At 46.5% G+C, this 18,683-nt stretch overlaps 1 protein-coding gene across 9 annotated transcripts in view; it reads left to right on the forward strand.

Moving 5' to 3' along the window:
• Nucleotides 1-18,683, forward strand: part of dnmt3bb.1 (DNA (cytosine-5-)-methyltransferase 3 beta, duplicate b.1) — a 352,173-nt gene that overhangs the window by 22,999 nt on the left and 310,491 nt on the right. For 5 of the 9 annotated variants that reach the window (XM_072514981.1, XM_072514983.1, XM_072514985.1 and 2 more), the window contains exon 2: nt 8,241-8,322. The exons of 1 other annotated variant lie outside the window; for it this stretch is intronic. In XM_072514981.1, the coding sequence (XP_072371082.1) occupies nt 8,241-8,322 (82 nt within the window). The remainder of the gene's footprint in view (nt 1-8,240; nt 8,323-18,683) is intronic. 3 more of the 9 variants (XM_072514982.1, XM_072514984.1, XM_072514987.1) reach the window with 1 other exon arrangement.

Here is an 18,683-nt window from a genome sequence, read left to right on the forward strand (position 1 = left end):
AAATTATCTTTGCCCTGGCTGTCGTACATCCAGGCACCAGGAAGAATTTTGTGCTGGATAAGTGTTCATCGAGCTTCGTGCAAAGGAACATAGAAGATGGGTATGACCATAAACGCCAATCACTATAAGCTGCCGAAGGCCAGGGGGAGGGTAGTCAGGAGGGAAAGGTTGCTTCCTGCATTAGGAAGGAAGTGGAGGAGGGGCAGGACAACCAGGTACTACCCTGTGGAAACAAACCAGTGTCAAAGGCAACTGAGGGTGAGTCGTTAGGTATTAACAGGCATAGGTCTCATGATGCTGCAGCAACTTGAGTCACAATCTATCAAACTCCCCCGCCATGCCCTGTCAGGGGGAACTGTCACTCTGAACTTCTATGCCGAGGATTTTTCGAGGAATCATTCGGGGAAATGTTTGGTATATCCCAGTCAGCAATACACAGCTGCATTAAAGCTCTACCATCCTGTGGGGCTCATCTTAATTTCTTTGTTGTTTTGGCACCTCAGAAGCAGAGAGCCACGGCCTTTGCCCAGTTAACAGGGTGTTACTAATTGGGCCCATGTTGCCATAAAGGTCTCAATTCAACATGCAGACACTTTTGTCAACCAGACATTCTTCACTCAGTCAATATACAGATGGTTTGTGACCACAACAAGGTCTTCCTTCAAGTGTGCAAGCTCCCCTGGCAGCTGCGATGACCTCTTCATCCTAAGGAGACCTCAACTCCCTCAGGTTTTTCAGCCACTAATGCAGATCCATGATTGTCTTCTAGGAGCTTACCTCTTAAGTACTTGGCTAATGATCCCCTTAAGAGCACACACAGGCCGGGCACAACTACAACAGAAACCATGGCACCACCAGCAGCACCATCAAGTAGGCCATTAGCATTTTAAAGATTCATTTCGAGTACCTCGATTGCTCAGATGGAGCTCTGCAATATGCCTCAGCAAGGGTATCATGAATAGTTGTGGTGTGCTGTATGCTGCACAACATTGTGGGGGGGCATACAAATCGATGATGATGAGGCCATGGGCAGAGCTCCAAGCTCTGAGGAAGATGAGGGTGAGGAGGGAGCCCCTGTCCATTCGCAAGATTACAAAACGGATGAAGAGGCAGCCTATGTCAGAACAGGGAAGGCATGGCCTTGTAGCCATATTCTCAAGGGGATCATCACCAGATGGATCCTTGTGCAAAATAGGTTCTCATAAGGTCCTCTGACATCACTGTTGCCATTACAGCTAAAGAACATTGTAGAATAACTCTGCAATTGTTCAAAGGACTGTCCATTGCCCCCACAAGGGAGACAATAAGCATCAATAAGCTTGACTCAGTCACATTCGTATGACTGGAATCCAAATTATCATTACCGGGTCCTTCATCATATTGCATATATACATGGTAATAAGTCATTCACAACCTGGCCCCCTCACATAAACACCAATGATTGTAAATGAGGGGCCCATGCTGCTAATTGCCCATAATCAAATCATGCCCACATTACTGCGAGTGACACAATGAGTGCGATTCAGTTGACATAAAACAAAGTCCGCTGTCGGGTGCGTTTAGCAGGGTGTTTCTCAGTGGATGCAGCGCCGAGAAATGGCACTTTGACGTTTCTTTTAGCCTCGGTGAGTTTCTTCCCGCCAAGGCCATACTTAGAGTGATTTCCTGCTGGTGGGCAGATCTCATTCAGAGTTTTATTTTACATTGTGTCTCCACAGTTTTTTACCAAAATGAGTCACTTCGCATTTCTCCACATTGAACTTCATCTGCCACCTGTCCATCCACTCCATTTATTTGTCTATGTCCCTTTTGAAGTTCTACACCATCCATTTCACAATGCTTCCAAGTTTCATATCATTCTCAAGCTTTGAAATTGTCCCCTGCACACACCAAGATCTAGATCATCGATGCATATCAGAAAGAACAAGGTCCTGACGCTGGACCCTGGGGCACTCCACTACAAACCTTCCTCCAGCCCAAAAAACATTCATTAACTACTACTCTCTGTTCAATGTCACTCAGCCAAATTCATGGCCATGTTGCTAACATCCCTATTATTCCATGAACTATAGCTTTGCTCACAAGTCTGTTGTGTGGCACTGTATCAAATGTCTTTTGGAAGTACACCACATCAACAGCATTTCCCTCATCAACCCTCCCTGTTACCTCGTCAAAAAACTTCAGCCAATTTTCCTGTAAGAAATTCACACAGGCTTTCCTTAATTAACCTGCATTTGTTCATGTTACTATTAATTATGTCCCATGTTGGCAGATGTTACGACAGATAAAAGGAATCGATAAGAGCAATACACTATAGATAAAATTCCATTCTGACTTTATTTTTAATTTTCCTCCCAAAGTTTTTGGAATGAGAGAGGAGGGTAATTTTATAAATGGTTTTAAATTTTTGATCCAAATTAGAAACATATTTTCTTCTGTCCTGTGCACATAGCTAAATTCTGTTTGGTGTTATGAATAATCAATTTTACTTGGTATTCATTTTGTTAAACTTACTTTACGCTTTACTGGAATTGCTCCAATAAACTTCCATACCAGTGGATCTAACTTGCTGCCAAAACAGCTGGAGTGACAGATTGCAGCTGCCCCAAGAGCAGCCACCGCACCACAAGTGAGCTGCAGGTGGACAGGAACTTGTAGTCATGCTCTGCTTAACTCACCCACATTGCAGTCTTGTCAGGTTTCTATTATTAGCATTCTTATTAGTGATGAATTTGGATGATGAACATCATGCCACTTAAATTTGCTTTACAAACATTTGGATGAAAATGGATGAGGCACAATTCTTCCTGGTGAATCTGCCCCTCTGGATTGTCGAGTGATTTGCGCTCCACATAGCAGCTCTCCATACTTCATGACCTGTGCAGGTATTTCCTCCCAGCTTCAGGGTTCAGAAAGCAATTTGCAGGGCAGCACGTGGCAGAATGGTAAACACTGGGACTGTGGTGTTGAGGATCCGGGTTCGAATCCCAGCCCTGGGTCACTGTCCGTGTGCAGCTGCCCACTCGTGTGATTTTAGGTGAAATAGGTGTCTGAAACCTGAAATATGTAGATTAGGCCTGGTTTAGAGCAGGTCTGAATCTTGTGAATTCACTTAGATATTCAGGGCATCCCTTTGGATATAGTCTTGGGACACCTTTGGGAAAGGTCAGGTGCATTTTGGCATTGGAAAAAGTCGAGATGAATGTGAATAAAAAGTGCATAAACTCATTTGAGCTCTGAAAACTTATTGGAACTCTTGTGACTAATTAAATTGCTCTTGTAGATAGCTGACAAGAACTTGACCAGCCAAATGGCCTCCTTGTGTGCTGTTCCTATTCTTGATTTATATGGCCATGTGACATTTGTGGGTTTCTCGATGGTGCAATAAGATACCACTTTGTCCTGCCACCTTCAAAGATTTATATATGTGAATCCCCAGTCTGTCTGTTACTTCTCCCAATTTAAAATGATACAATTTAATTCATGTTGCTTCCTTATTTTTCTGACCAAAATACAAAACGTAATGTGTTGAACAGAAAATTGGAGATATTCTCTAGTATAAATGATGGTTTGCTGTGGAAATGCCAAAAAGTTAAATTACATTCACTGTATATTGCTACAGCCTTTGATTAACCAAATGATAACATTGCACATGGCCCATTCACTGCTGGGTATTAATGGGAGATTGCTATCTGGGAGATTGCTATCTTTTTATTCTCTTTATTGAATAACAAAGTTGGTGGTTTTCGTTGCTTCAGAATTCTGGGACAATTCTGGGGGCAGAAGGTGATATGTATTGTGCTTTTATATTGGATAACTCAACACCCATGCCCCCACTTCTCTTGTACTGGTTATTAAATCCATAGAGGATGTTCCAGAGAGCCTGAAATAAAATCGGCCATGTGTGTAGATCGTGGCTGGATTTTCAATCACTTGTGGGGGACGTGCTTCGAAAATAGTGCTGTCGGATGGTGTGTTAGTCTCCTGACACCTCCATGACCCTCTGCAATTTTCAAAAGGTGAACGGGAATTATAGGGGAAAGTTGGTAAGCTGCTCACCTTCAATTAATTGGCTGTTGAACTTATTGAAGAACTTGTTAATGGGTTCCTTTCTTACTACGCCCAGCGGGTCCCAAACTAGGCGGACAAGGCCCACCCACTTATCCAGTCCACTCTTTTCCCCCAGACGGCCGAGGCTCAACAGGCCTTCAACCGTATTAGGGCCGACATCGCCAAGACCGCGATGCACGCAGTGGACGAGACGTTACCCTTTCAAGTGGAGAGCGACGCATCAGACGTCGCTCTAGCCGCCACGCTCAACCAGGCAGGCAGGCCAGTGGCATTCTTTTCACAAACCCTTCATGCCTCCGAAATTCGACACTCCTCCGTCGAAAAAGAGGCCCAGGCCATCATTGAAGCTGTGCGGCATTGGAGACATTACCTGGCCGGCAGGAGATCACTCTCCTCACTGACCAACGGTCGGTAGCCTTCATGTTTAACAACACACAGCGGGGCAAGATCAAAAACGATAAAATCTTGCGGTGGAGGATCGCGCTCTCCACCTACAACTATGAGATTTTGTATCGCCCTGGTAAGCTCAACGAGCCCCCCCGATGCCCTATCCCGAGGTACATGTGCCAGCGCACAGGTGGACCGTCTCCGGACTCTGCACGATAAACTTTGTCACCCGGGAGTCACACGGTTGTACCACTTCATCAAGGCCCGCAATCTGCCCTACTCCGTTGAGGAAGTACGGGCAATCACCAGAGACTGCCAGGTCTGTGCGGAGTGCAAATCGCACTTCTACCAGCTGGACCGCGCACGCCTGGCGAAGGTCTCCCGCCCCTTTGAACGCCTCACCGTGGATTTCAAAGGGCCCCTCCCCTCCACCGACCGTAACACGTATTTATTTCCTCAGTGTGGTCGATGAGTACTCCAGATTCCCCTTCGCCATCCCATGCCCTGACATGACGTCTGCCATCGTCGCCAAAGCCCTCAACCTCATTCATGAGTGATGAGCTGCGTCAGTTCCTGCTCAGCAGGGGTATCACCTCCAGCAGGACGACCAGCTATAACCCCCGGGGAAACGGGCAGGTGGAGAGGGAGAACGGGAAGGTCTGGAGTGTCGTCCAGCTGGCCCTACGGTCCAGAAGTCTCCCGGCCTCCCGCTGGCAGGAGGTCCTCCCCGATGCACTGCACTCCATTCGGTCGCTCCTATGCACTGTGACTAATGACACACCCCATGAACGTCTCTTCGCCTTCCTCAGGAAGTCCACATCCGGGGTGTCGCTCCCGACTTGGCTCACAGCTCCAGGACCCATACTCCTCCGTAAGCACGTACGACTCCACAAGGCGGACCCGTTGGTTGAAAGGGTGCAGTTACTCCATGCTAACCCCCAGTATGCCTAAGTAGCATACCCTGACGGCTGCCAGGATACTGTCTCCCTCAGGGACCTGGCACCAGCAGGTTCCCCACACACACACCCCTCCGGCCTGGCGCCACCCTCCCCTCCCCCGGCGCACCCAGCAGCAACCCCCCTGGGGCCATCAGTCCTCCCCCGCCCACGCCCGAGGATGAGGAGGATTTCGGCACGCTCCCGGAGTCACCGAGGACCAGACCGACATGGGAATCGCCGCCGCCACTGCGTCGCTCCCAACGTCAGATCAAGGCCCTGGACCGGCTAAACCTGTAATTGGTTCGGGACTGTTAAAGCACCATGTACTGGACTCCAAATTTTTTTGCCTCTGTATATTAAAATTTGTTCTGTATATAGTTCTCCGCCACCCCAGCCGGACTCAATTTTAACAGGGGGTGAATGTGGTAATCACCACTGTTGTATATATTAGGAGATGTGTGGTAAGGCCCTACAGGAACGGGGGTAGTCCCTGCCGGCTGGCTCTGCCCAGTAGGCGGAGTATAAATATGTGTGCTCACCATACAGCAGCCATTTTGCCAGCTGCTGTAGGAGGCCACACATCTTGGTGTGATAAAGCCTCAGTTGTATTCAACTCTCGTCTTTGTGCAATTGATCGTGCATCAGGTTGGAGAGGGACAGAATGACATTTTCAAAGATACAGATCTGGAAGAGTGAATGGTCTAGGGAGGCAGTGGCGAAGTGGTATTGTCACTGGACTGATAATCCAGCGACCCAGGGAAATGCTCTGGGGACCTAGATTCGAATCTCACCAGGCCAGATGTGGAATTTTAATTCAATAAATATCTGGAACTAAAAGTCTAACGATGACCACAAAACCATTGTCGATTGGGGCGGCACGGTGACTCAGTGATTAGCACTGTTGCCTATGGCGCTGAGGACCCAGGTTCGATCCTGGCCCGGGTCACTGCTGTGTGGAGTTTGCACATTCTCTCTGTGTCTGCGTGGGTCTCACCCCCACAACCCAAAGATGTGCAGGGTCGGTGAATTGGCCATGCTAAATTGCCCCTTAATTGGAAAAAAATAATTGGGTACTCTAAATTTCTGAAAAAAAATGAAACCATTGTTGATTGTTGTAAAACCTAATGCTCTTTTTGAAGGAAATCTGCTTTCGGGAAGGAAATCTGTCATCCATACCTGGCCTGGCCTACATGTGACTCCAGGCGCAAAGCAATGTGGCTGATTCTTAAATGCTCTCGGGGATGGACAATAAATGCGTCCCACATCCCATGAATGAATAAAAAAAGTTGCTGACCCTCTGCTCTCCTGCCTGCCCCATTGTACAAGGCAACAGTAACCGTAATCATGGCTACCTTTGGGAGGCAGTTCCCTCCCCCAAGTAGGCCGGCACCAGTAATCGGCTGTCAGATTCATCTCTGGAACAATTAGGGCCTTTGCATATCAAAATGCCTTTGTATAAGTCTCACATTGTGGTGCGGGGTCTGGGAAATGATCCAATTATCAGATTCCCCATCCTGAGTTGAAAACCCAGCCCAAGAGATCCAAATGTCGTGAATTCAACCCCCATTCCATAGATTTGAATACATAATCCAAGCTGACACTTCAGTGTAGGGATTGGCAATTAGTGCTGGCCGGGCGGAGTGAGTCAGGTGATTTGTAATCGGTCCTGCGCAGAGTTCTGTTTGGGGTTCTCATGGGATTCACCCAAGCGTGACGTGGTGGCTGAATCGTGACCCCTGTGGCTGTTTCAGTGATTTTGCTGTGCAGAAATTGGCTGCTGTATTTGCCTACATTACAACGGAGGCTACACTTCAAAAAGTACTCCATCAGTTCTGAATTACTTTTTGACATTCTGAGGATGTGAAAAGCACTCTATTAGTGTAACTTCTTCCTTTTGTTTCTGATTTATGACATAATTTTGTTACATAAATAATGATGAACATTTCTGGGTTTCTTAGTGGAGGCAATGACCTTACTGTAATTTGAGAGAGAGTTTGTTGCTGAGATAAGGCAGACTGTAGGTTTTCCTAAATGGAACGGAATCTTCCTCCTTACATTTTTAAAATATTGTTTATGGGAATAGGAGCATCTCCAGCATGGGTGGCATTTACTGCCTATCCTGAGTTGCCCTCAACCAGCTGGTGAGTCTTCTTGAACCTCTGCAGTCCATGTGGTGACAATACTATAATTGAACAGTAAGATGTAGGGAGTTCCAGGAATTTGGCCATTGTTCATTGTTCATATTTGTCCAAGGGATCGTGTTTGACTTGGAGGGGAGCTTGGTTGTGATGGTCTTCACTTGCTCCTCTTGTCCATTTAATTGTGGAGGTTTCTGAAGTTCGTATTTATTTACTGATATATGAGTAGATTAATTCAACATCATGGATAAGGCCATCCTTTAATTGGTATCACTTACATTGTCGAAGAGAAAACACAGGTTGGAGGTTCTGCAGTCCTGTCCTCCATTGAGCAAGTATTCCCCTTCTCAGAGCTCTAGCAGTCACCCCTAAATGCTGGCACTATGGTGGGCTAGCACTGTTGCTTCACAGCGCCAGGGTCCCAGGTTTGATTCCTGACTTGGGTCATTATCTGTGAGAAGTCTGCACATTCTTTCCGTGCCTGCGCGGATTTCCTCTGGGTGCTCCGGTTTCCTCCCACAAGTCCCGAAAGATGTGCTGCTAGATAATTTGGACATTCTGAATTATCCCTCTATGTACCCGAACAGGCGACGGAGTGTGGTGACTCGGGGCACAATAAAGATTATTATTATCAACTTATTTATGTTGTATTAATTATTGTATACATAGAAAATTGTGCAAACTAATTTAATCCTTGTGGTTTAAGTATAGATTCTGAACGAGAGAGGCTGACAATGAAATCTAATGACTGCAACTCAGAATCTATTGGTAACATCAGCAAGCTACAGGTAATGACTATACTTTATCCTCTATCTATCAGTGACTTGTCTTTGAAAATGTTCAACATAAAAGTTGAAGCTTTAAAATGCTATTCGTAGAGGGCTGGCAAGAGCAAATCCAGCCATGACTGGCGAATAAAATACTTTCTATCTGCATCTAGTTATCTGCTGTGCTTCATTTAGGATGATTGATATTGACACTAAATGCTAAAAGTCAAAAGTGTAGTGTTCTTTAGCAAAGTCGTCCCTCACTGCAATGAAGATGAAAATCTATTAGTCTGAACAGGGGGAATTAAAATTGAATTGGAATTGCAAGCGTTTTTAGGGGAAGGAAAATCAAGCAGGTAATTTTAAAGCAAATTTAGCAAGACTGCCCTTTCAGCATGAGATTAACTGGATATGAGAATGTGTTAGTGATGGTTTACAACACAAGTTCTGATGCTCCAACTTTGCACTCTCTTCTAGCAAGGTTATGCGCCAGGAACACAGGCTTGGTGAATTTTATCTTTAATTTTGTGTTTAGGTTTGGTTCCCAGTAAACTACACCTTTCAAGACAAATCTGATTGAAACACTGCTGAGCAGTAGGAACTGAAGCACATCCAGTACCGTAGATGCCAGTGGATGGTGATTTGAGTTGATAGTTATTGTGTTTAGCATACACAGCAGGTTCTGACCTGCCAGGGTTAGCCTTGAAAGTTGCGGAATGTGTACAAGTTTCAGTCGCCTAAATGTGTGACGATGTATTTCACTGAAAGCAATGGCCTTGCATGTAAGGACATGTTTGATGTAATACAATAATTGAGTCAGACAGCTGCAGTGACAGGACAGTTGCATATTAAACAGAAGGCTCTCTGTCTTCACCACCTGTACTCTTGGTGTAGTGTCTCCCCTTGCAATTTATTTTAGATATCTTTCTTTAGTAAAACATCAACGCATCTTCCGGCTGTATTTTCTTTGGATGTGCATACTGTTCCATGCTTCCTTCTTGTGTTTATCTTTGTTTTTGAATGTGTAGTGAGAAGAAGTGGTCAAGAGATTACCATAGAATTTACAGTGCAGAAGGAGGCCATTTGGCCCATCGAGTCTGCACCGGCTCTTGGAAAGAGCACCCTACCCAACGTCCACACCTCCACCCTATCCCCATAACCCAGTAACCCCACCCAACACTAAGGGCAATTTTGGACACTAAGGGCAATTTATCATGGCCAATCCACCTAACCCGCACATCTTTGGACTGTGGGAGGAAACCGGAGCACCCGGAGGAAACCCACGCACAGACTGGGAGGATGTGCAGACTCCGCACAGACAGTGACCCAAGCCGGAATCGAACCTGGGACCCTGGAGCTGTGAAGCAATTGTGCTACCCCGAATGAATAGTAATGTGGACATTGTTAATTTTCCCTCCGTGTACCCGAACAGGCGCCGGAATGTGGCGACTAGGGACCTTTCACATTAACTTCATTGCAGTGTTAATGTAAGCCTACTTGTGACAATAAAGATTATTATTAATAAGAAGTTGAGCAAGGCAAAGAGTATGGAATAATTGCAATGTAAACCAAGTATAAAACGGAACACTGAATTGGGTATTGGGTTAGAAAATGAACCAAGTCACAAAGAGAGCTGGAAGATTAAAGACAGAAATATAGTGGAAATACAACATTACAGGATTGAAACTAATTGGACTGCATGACAAGGTGCCAAGACATTGGCTGTTAATTCTTATCTCTTGATAATGTTATTAAAAGGGTACATCCTGCGCTTGAAAACTAAAAAATACCTTTTCAGTACTAATGTGCTCCCTTCATTGACTGCCAACACATTGCCATTCCCTTCAATTTCATAATTACATTTGATAACCCTCCTCTGTGTCCTAATTTTCTACCAGGTCCTACCAAGTCGGGTTAGCAGTGAGATCCAATTTTTAAAATTCCTTGAGAAAGAAAGCACATACATTTATTTTTTACACTCTCGGGGGAACTTTGATCCAATGAATTATAATTGAAGTGTGGTCAGTGTGCACCAAACACAGCAATCAGCATCACACAGACAACTTCCTCAAACAGCAATAAAATAATTGGCAATTCATTTTGTTTTTTAAATGTTGTTGGTGTCTTTTGAAGGGTGGTGATGTTTGTTGGCCAAAACACCTGAAACATTCTCCAGCCCATTTTTGAAATCATCCTATGGGAGGGGGGGAACCCAGACTGATAGTGAGTGGTCTGCAGCTGTTTTTAAAAATATATATTTTTATTGGTTTTGTCATTTTATAGCAAAAATAAGAAGTACAAAAGATACCATACAAAAAATATAAACAACAGTAAACTAGAAAAAAGAAAACAGTAATCTAGTAAACAACCCCCCCCCCCCACCCTCTCCCCATTGCTCCCTAGCCCCCCTTCTAACAGTGGCATGGTAGCACAGTGGTTAGCACTGTAGCTTCACCCGGCTTGGGTCACTGTCTGTGCGGAGTCTGCATGTTCTCCCCGTGTCTGCGTGGGTTTCCTCCAGGTGTTCCTGTTTCCTCCCACAAGTCCAAAGACGCACAGGTTAGATGGATTAGCCATGCTAAAATTGCCTTAGTGTTCAAAAAGGTTATGTGAGATTACTGGGTTACGGGGATAGGATGGAGGTATGAGCTTAAGTAGCATGCTCTTTCCAAGTGCCGGTGCATACTCGATGAGCCGAAGGGCCTTCTTCTGCACTGTAAATTCTATGATTCTAACATCGCCCAAATACAATATGAACGGTTGTCGTCTCTGGTAGAACCCTTCAATTGACCCCCCCCCCCTCGCGGTATGTTTGACCGTCACAGGTGCAAAAACTCCATTAAGTCACCTAGCCATGCCAAGGCACTAGGTGGTGTCGCCAGCCTACAACTCAACAGGATTCGCCTGTGAGCAACCGGCAAGGTGAAGGCAAGGGCACGCACCTCTCCACAGCATCAGCAAGTCTGAAACCCCAAGTATAGTTGCTAAAGGACAGGGCTTCCACTCCGTGTTCAGGATCGCTGACATGGTGCTGACAACTGAGACACAAGAACCAACAAGCTTGGGACAGGACCAGAACATGTGTGATTAGCAGGCCCCCTCGAACAGCGCTCGCACCTGCCCTCAATTCCTGCAAAGGAACAACTCATTCTGGCTTTAGTGAGGTGCGCCCGAATCAGCCTCACACATGATGAAATCGTGTTCACCCTGCGAAGGGCCTCACTTCACACCTCCTCCTTCAATATAGGCCCCAGCTCCTCCTCCCATTTGCCCTTCACCCCTTATACCGAGATCAGATCCTCCCCCAAAATCCATCCATATATGCTGGACGTATGACCCCAAACAGGAAAGGATTCTCTCCAGCAAGAGTGATGGCGGCGCCACTGGGAATGTTGAAAACGTCCATTGAAATAAATTTTGTAGCTGGAGGTACCAAAATGAGTCCGAGCCCGAAAGCCCAGATTTCTCTTTCAATTCCTCCAGGCTGTCAAACCGCCCCTGCAGGAATAACTCACTCGCTCTCTCCAGGCCCTTCCTCTTCCACCCGTCAAATGTAGTATCCAACTTTGCCGGCTCGAATGCGTGGTTAACATAAATGGGGGCCCGTCTTGGCACTGACCCCATTTGGAATGCTGACGGAGTTGCCCTCATATCTTTAAAGTGGAGACAACCCACTGGGTTTGACGAGTACTTTGCCGGAGCAAATGGCAGAGACGCCGTCACCTGTGGCCCCAAGCTGGACCCTCTACACAACCCAGAATTCAACCGCACTCAGGTAAAACTTGGGTCGCCACACCACCCCAACACCTTCACCACGTTGGCAGCCCAGTAATAAAATATCACATTTGGTAGCGCAAGACCCCTGTCTGTCTGTCCCTCTGCAAGACACCTCTCTGAATCCTCAGAGTTTTTCCTATCCATATGAAACCTGATATAAGACGCTCAGCTCAACCCCAGAAAAATGACTTAGATAGAAATACCTGAAGACATTGAGGGTGCAATCCAAAGGCCATGCTGCGCCAGAAAAGCAGCTAGCTGCGGCAGAGCGTGGCCGTTGAAAGCCAGGAGGCCCCGCTCCCGGAATCTACACGTCTCGCCACGCCTCGCGAGATCCAATGAGATCTCGCAAGATTATCATAGAATCTGCAGTGCAGAAGGAGGCCATTCGGCCCATTGAGTCTGCACCGGCTCTTGGAAAGAGCACCCTACCCAAGGTCAACACCTCCACCCTCTCCCCATAACCCAGTAACCCCACGCAACACTAAGGGCAATTTTGGACACTAAGGGCAATTTATCATGGCCAATCCACCTAACCTGCACATCTTTGGACTGCTAATGGAAACAACTTCCCTACGTCCACCCTATCTAAGCCATTCATTATCTTGTAAGTTTCTATTAGATCTCCCCTCAACCTCCTAAACTCCAATGAATATAATCCCAGGATCCTCAGACATTCATCGTATGTTAGGCCTACCATTCCTGGGATCATCCGTATGAATCTCTGCTGGACCCGCTCCAGTGCCAGTATGTCCTTCCTGAGGTGTGGGGCCCAAAATTGCTCACAGTATTCTAAATGGGGCCTAACTAATACTTTATAAAGCTTCAGAAGTACATCCCTGCTTTTATATTCCAAGCCTCTTGAGATAAATGACAACATTGCATTTACTTTCTTAATTACGGACTCAACCTGCAAGTTTACCTTTAGAGAATCCTGGACTAGGACTCCCAAGTCCCTTTGCACTTCAGCATTATGAATTTTGTCACCGTTTAGAAAATAGTCCATGCCTCTATTCTTTTTTCTAAAGTGCAAGACCTCGCACTTGCCCACGTTGAATTTCATCAGCCATTTCTTGGACCACTCTCCTAAACTGTCTAAATCTTTCTGCAGCCTACCCACCTCCTCCATACTACCTGCCCCTCCACTTATCTTTGTATCATCGGCAAACTTAGCCAGAATGCCCCCAGTCCCATCATCTAGATTGTTAATATATAAAGAGAACAGCTGTGGCCCCAACACTGAACCCTGCGGGACACCACCCGTCACATAAGAACTAGGAGCAGGAGTAGGCCATCTGGCCCCTCGGGCCTGCTCCACCATTCAATGAGATCATGGCTGATCTTTTGTGGATTCAGCTCCACTTTCCGGCCCGAACACCATAACCCTTAATCCCTTTATTCTTCAAAAAACTATCTATCTTTATCTTAAAAACATTTAATGAGGAGCCTCTACTGCTTCACTGGGCAAGGAATTCCATAGATTCCCAACCCTTTGGGTGAAGAAGTTCCTCCTAAACTCAGTCCTAAATCTACTTCCCCTTATTTTGAGGCTATGCCCCCTAGTTCTGCTTTCACACGCTAGTAGAAATGACCTGCCCGCATCTATCCTATCTATTCCCTTCATAATCTTATATGTTTCTATAAGATCCCCCCTCATCCTTCTAAATTCCAACGAGTACAGTCCCAGTCTACTCAACCTCTCCTCGTAATCCAACCCCTTCAGCTCTGGGATTAACCTAGTGAATCTCCTCTGCACACCCTCCAGTGCCAGTACGTCCTTTCTCAAGTAAGGAGACCAAAACTGAACACAATACTCCAGGTGTGGCCTCACTAACACCTTATACAATTGCAGCATAACCTCCCTAGTCTTAAACTCCATCCCTCTAGCAATGAAGGACAACATTCCATTTGCCTTCTTAATCACCTGTTGCACCTGTAAACCAACTTTTTGCGACTCATGCACTAGCACACCCAGGTCTCTCTGCACAGCAGCATGTTTTAATATTTTATCATTTAAATAATAATCCCTTTTGCTGTTATTCCTACCAAAATGGATAACCTCACATTTGTCAACATTGTATTCCATCTGCCAGACCCTAGCCCATTCAGTTAGCCAATCCAAATCCCTCTGCAGACTTCCAGTATCCTCTGCACTTTTTGCTTTACCACTTATCTTCGTGTCGTCTGCAAACTTGGACACATTGCCCTTGGTCCCCAACTCCAAATCATCTATGTAAATTGTGAACAGTTGTGGGGCCAACACTGATCCCTGAGGGACACCACTAGCTACTGATTGCCAACCAGAGAAACACCCATTAATCCCCACTCTTTGCTTTCTATTAATTAACCAATCCCATATCCATGCTACTACTTTCCCCTTAATGCCATGCATTTTTATCTTATGCAGCAACCTTTTGTGTGGCACCTTGTCAAAGGCTTTCTGGAAATCCAGATATACCACATCCATTGGCTCCCCGTTATCTACCGCACTGTTAATGTCCTCAAAAAATTCCACTAAATTAGTTAGGCACGACCTGCCCTTTATGAACCCATGCTGCGTCTGCCCAATGGGACAATTTCCATCCAGATGCCTCGCTATTTCTTCCTTGATGATAGATTCCAGTATCTTCCCTACTACCGAAGTTAAGCTCACTGGCCTATAATTACCCAATTTCTGCATACCTCCTTTTTTAAACAGTGGTGTCACGTTTGCTAATTTCCAAAAACCTGTTCAGTTTCTCAGCCATTTCCTCATCTCCCATTATTAAATCTCCCTTCTCATCCTCTAAAGGACCAATATTTACCCTAGCCACTCTTTTTCGTTTGTAGAAACTTTTACTATCTGTTTTTATATTCTGAGCAAGTTTACTCTCATAATCTATCTTACTCTTCTTTATAGCTTTTTTAGTAGCTTTCTGTTGCCCCCTAAAGATTTCCCAGTCCTCTAGTCTCCCACTGATCTTTGCTACTTTGTATGTTTTTTCCTTCAATTTGATACTCTCCCTTATTTCCTTAGATATCCACGGTCGATTTTCCCTCTTTTTACCGTCCTTCCTTTTTGTTGGTATAAACCTTTGCTGAGCACTGTGAAAAATCACTTGGAAGGTTCTCCACTGTTCCTCAACTGTTTCACCATAAAGTCGTTGCTCCCAGTCTACCTTAGCGAGTTCTTCTCTCCTCCCATTGTAATCTCCTTTGTTTAAGCACAAAACACTAGCGCTTGATTTTACCTTCTCACCCTCCATCTGTATTTTAAATTCCACCATATTGTGATCGCTCCTTCCAAGAGGATCCCTAACTATGAGATCCTGAATCAATCCTGTCTCATTACACAGGACCAGATTTAGGACCGCTTGTTCCCTCGTAGGTTCCATTACATACTGTTCTAGGAAACTATCGCGGATACATTCTATAAACTCCTCCTCAAGGCTGCCTTGACTGACCTGGTTAAACCAGTCGACATGTTGATTAAAATCCCCCATGATAACTGCTGTACCATTTCTACATGCATCAGTTATTTCTTTGTTTAGTGCCTGCCCCACCATAATGTTACTATTTGGTGGCTTATAGATTACTCCTATCAGTGACTTTTTCGCCTTACTATTCCTGATTTCCACCCAAATGGATTCAACCTTATCCTCCATAGCACCGATGTCATCCCTTACTTTTGCCCGGATGTCATCCTTCAATAACAGAGCTACACCACCTCCCTTACCATCCACACTGTCCTTCCAAATAGTTTGATACCCTCGGATATTTAACTCCCAGTCGTGACCATCCTTTAACCATATTTCAGTAATGGCCACTAAATCATAGTCATTCACGATGATTTGCGCCATCAACTCATTTACCTTATTCCGAATAGTACGAGCATTCAGGTAAAGTACACTTATGTTGGCTTTTTTACCTCTGTTCTGAATCTTAACACCTCGATCAGTAACCTCTCCCTAAGTTATATTTCCTCTTAACCTTTCTCCTAATTTTCCTTGTCGTTGAACTCATATCTTCATGTAACAACCTGCCACGTCGCTTACCATTAATGTTTTCACTTCCGGTTTTATTCATTTTAGTATTACTGGTCCTATTCACTGAGCTCCCCTCAGTCACTACCTTGTACTGTCGCCCTTTTTGATTTTTGACTACGGCCTCTCTGCCTTACACTTTCCCCCTTACTGCCTTTTGTTTCTGTCCCTGTTTTACTACTTTCCAACTTCCTGCATCGGTTCCCATCCCCCTGCCACATTAGTTTAAACTCTCCCCAACAGCTCTAGCAAACCCCCCCCCCCCCTAGGACATCGGATCCAGTCCTGCCCAGGTGCAGACCGTCCGGTTTGTACTGGTCCCACCTCCCCCAGAACCGGTTCCAATGTCCCAGGAATTTGAATCCCTCCCTCTTGCGCCATCTCTCGAGCCACACATTCATCCTCTCTATCCTGATATTCCTACTCTGACTAGCTCATGGCAATCCTGAGATTACTACCTTTGAGGTCCTACTTTTTAGTTTAACTCCTAACTCCCTGAATTCAGCTTGTAGGACCTCGTCCCGTTTTTTACCTATATCGTTGGTGCCTATATGCACCACGACAGCTGGCTGTTTACCACCCCCCCAGAATGTCCTGCAGCCGATCCAAGACATCCTTGACCCTTGCACCAGGGAGGCAACATACCATCCTGGAGTCTCGATTGCGGCCGCGGAACCGCCTGTCTATTCCCCTTACAATTGAGTCCTCTATCACTATAGCCCTGCCATTCTTCTTCCTGCCCAGCTGCGCAGCAGAGCCAGCCACGGTGCCATGAACCTGGCTGCTGCTGCCTTCCTCTGGTGAGCCATCTCCCTCAACAGTATCCAAAGCGGTATATCTGTTTTGCAGGGAGATGACCACAGGGGACACCTGCACTGCCTTCCTACTCTTGCTCTGTCTTTTGGTCACCCATTTTCTATCTCCCTCAGTAACGTTCACCTGCGGTGTGACCAACTCGCTAAACTTGCTATCCACGACGTCCTCAGCATCGCGGATGCTCCAAAGTGAGTCCATCCGCAGCTCCAGAGCTGTCAAGTGGTCTAACAGGAGCTGCAACTGGACACACTTCTTGCACGTGAAGGAGCCAGGGACAGTGGACGTGTCCCTGAACTCCCACATCGCACACGAGAAGCATGACACGGGTCTGAAATCTCCTACCATGTCTTAAAACTTCGGTTAACTTCAACAATTACAATTTCCCCCCCCCCCCCCCCCAAAAATTAAATAAATAAACAACGAAGAAAAAATAAATAAATATACCAATGAAAAGAAACAGAAGGACTTCTGGTGACGGCGGGCAGGAGGCAGCCACACATTGGAGGGCTCCCGTTCGGGAACGGCATTTTCGCGGAGTAACGCCCGGTCCTAGGGCCAGCGACGGCAGTAAAAGTCGGGGGATAGCACAAGGAGAAGAAGGATGTCGAAAATCACCAAAAAACGGCTGGGAAAATAGCGGCTGAAAGTCCGTTGGAGAGGGGAAAGGTCACCGCGGGGTCAACAAAGAAAATGGAGGCTGGAGCACCAGGGGAGGCCGCAGTGCTTACGACTGAAGAACTAACTAAGGTGATGGCTGCGGAATTCCAAAAGCAGCTGGCGCAGATTGAGAAATGTATGGAGATGGTGAGGAAGGAGATGTGCTGGTGGAGTAGGCGGTTTCCCCGGTGACGACGGCAGTGGCGAGCGCAGTGGCGGAGGTGCGAGAGCAAGGGGAGGCGCTGAAGGAAGTGGAGGAGACGGTATTGCAGCACGGTGATCAACTTGCCTCGATGGGGAAGGAGATGCGGAAGGTGATGGACACGAACAAGAATCGGAGAGGAAAAATGGAAGATCTGGAAAACAGATCCAGGCGACAGAATTTGAGGGTCGTGGGGCTGCCCGAAGGAGTTGAAGGACCGAAGCTGACTGAGTATTTTGCCGCGATGCTGGCAAAACTACTGGGGGAGGAGGAGGACCCCTCCCGATATGAACTGGATCGGGCTCATCGGTCGTGGAGGCCTGTACCAAAGGCGAGTGAGCCGCCAAGGGCAGTGACTCTCTGCTTCCGTAGGTACAGGGTGAAGGAGAAGGTCCTGAGCTGGGCCAAGCAGAAGCGGGTGGTGCAGTGGGCTGGAGCTGGTATACGTGTATACCAGGACTTTACGGTGGAGCTGGCGAAGAGGCGGGCTGCCTTCAACCGAGTGAAGAGGGCACTGTACATTGGCAAGGTGCAGTGCGGCATTGTATATCCAGCGAAGCTGAGGGTGACTTACAAGCTCAGGGACTTTTATTTTGGAACGGCGGAAGCAGCGGAGGAGTTTGCGAAAGCAGAAGGACTGTGGCAGAACTGACAAATTGAGAAATGGCCATGTGCCGATGTAACCTCATGACTGTATTTTCTTCTGTTTTTTTGTATCACTGCGCGCGGGTGTAGAGGCTAAAGCAGCCAATGTTGCATATATTTGGACAAGGGACGGGACGGGACTTTCACTCGAAAGGAGGGCTCTTTGGGGTGTAGGTGGATATGCGGGGTTTATGTGCTAAAAGGGGATCTTTGGGCTTTCCTAGGGCCGGGCAAGGGGGAAAGGGACCCGGGCGGGGGCCTCC

Source organism: Scyliorhinus torazame, chromosome 8, assembly GCF_047496885.1.
Source record: "Scyliorhinus torazame isolate Kashiwa2021f chromosome 8, sScyTor2.1, whole genome shotgun sequence".
Lineage (NCBI taxonomy): Eukaryota > Metazoa > Chordata > Chondrichthyes > Carcharhiniformes > Scyliorhinidae > Scyliorhinus > Scyliorhinus torazame.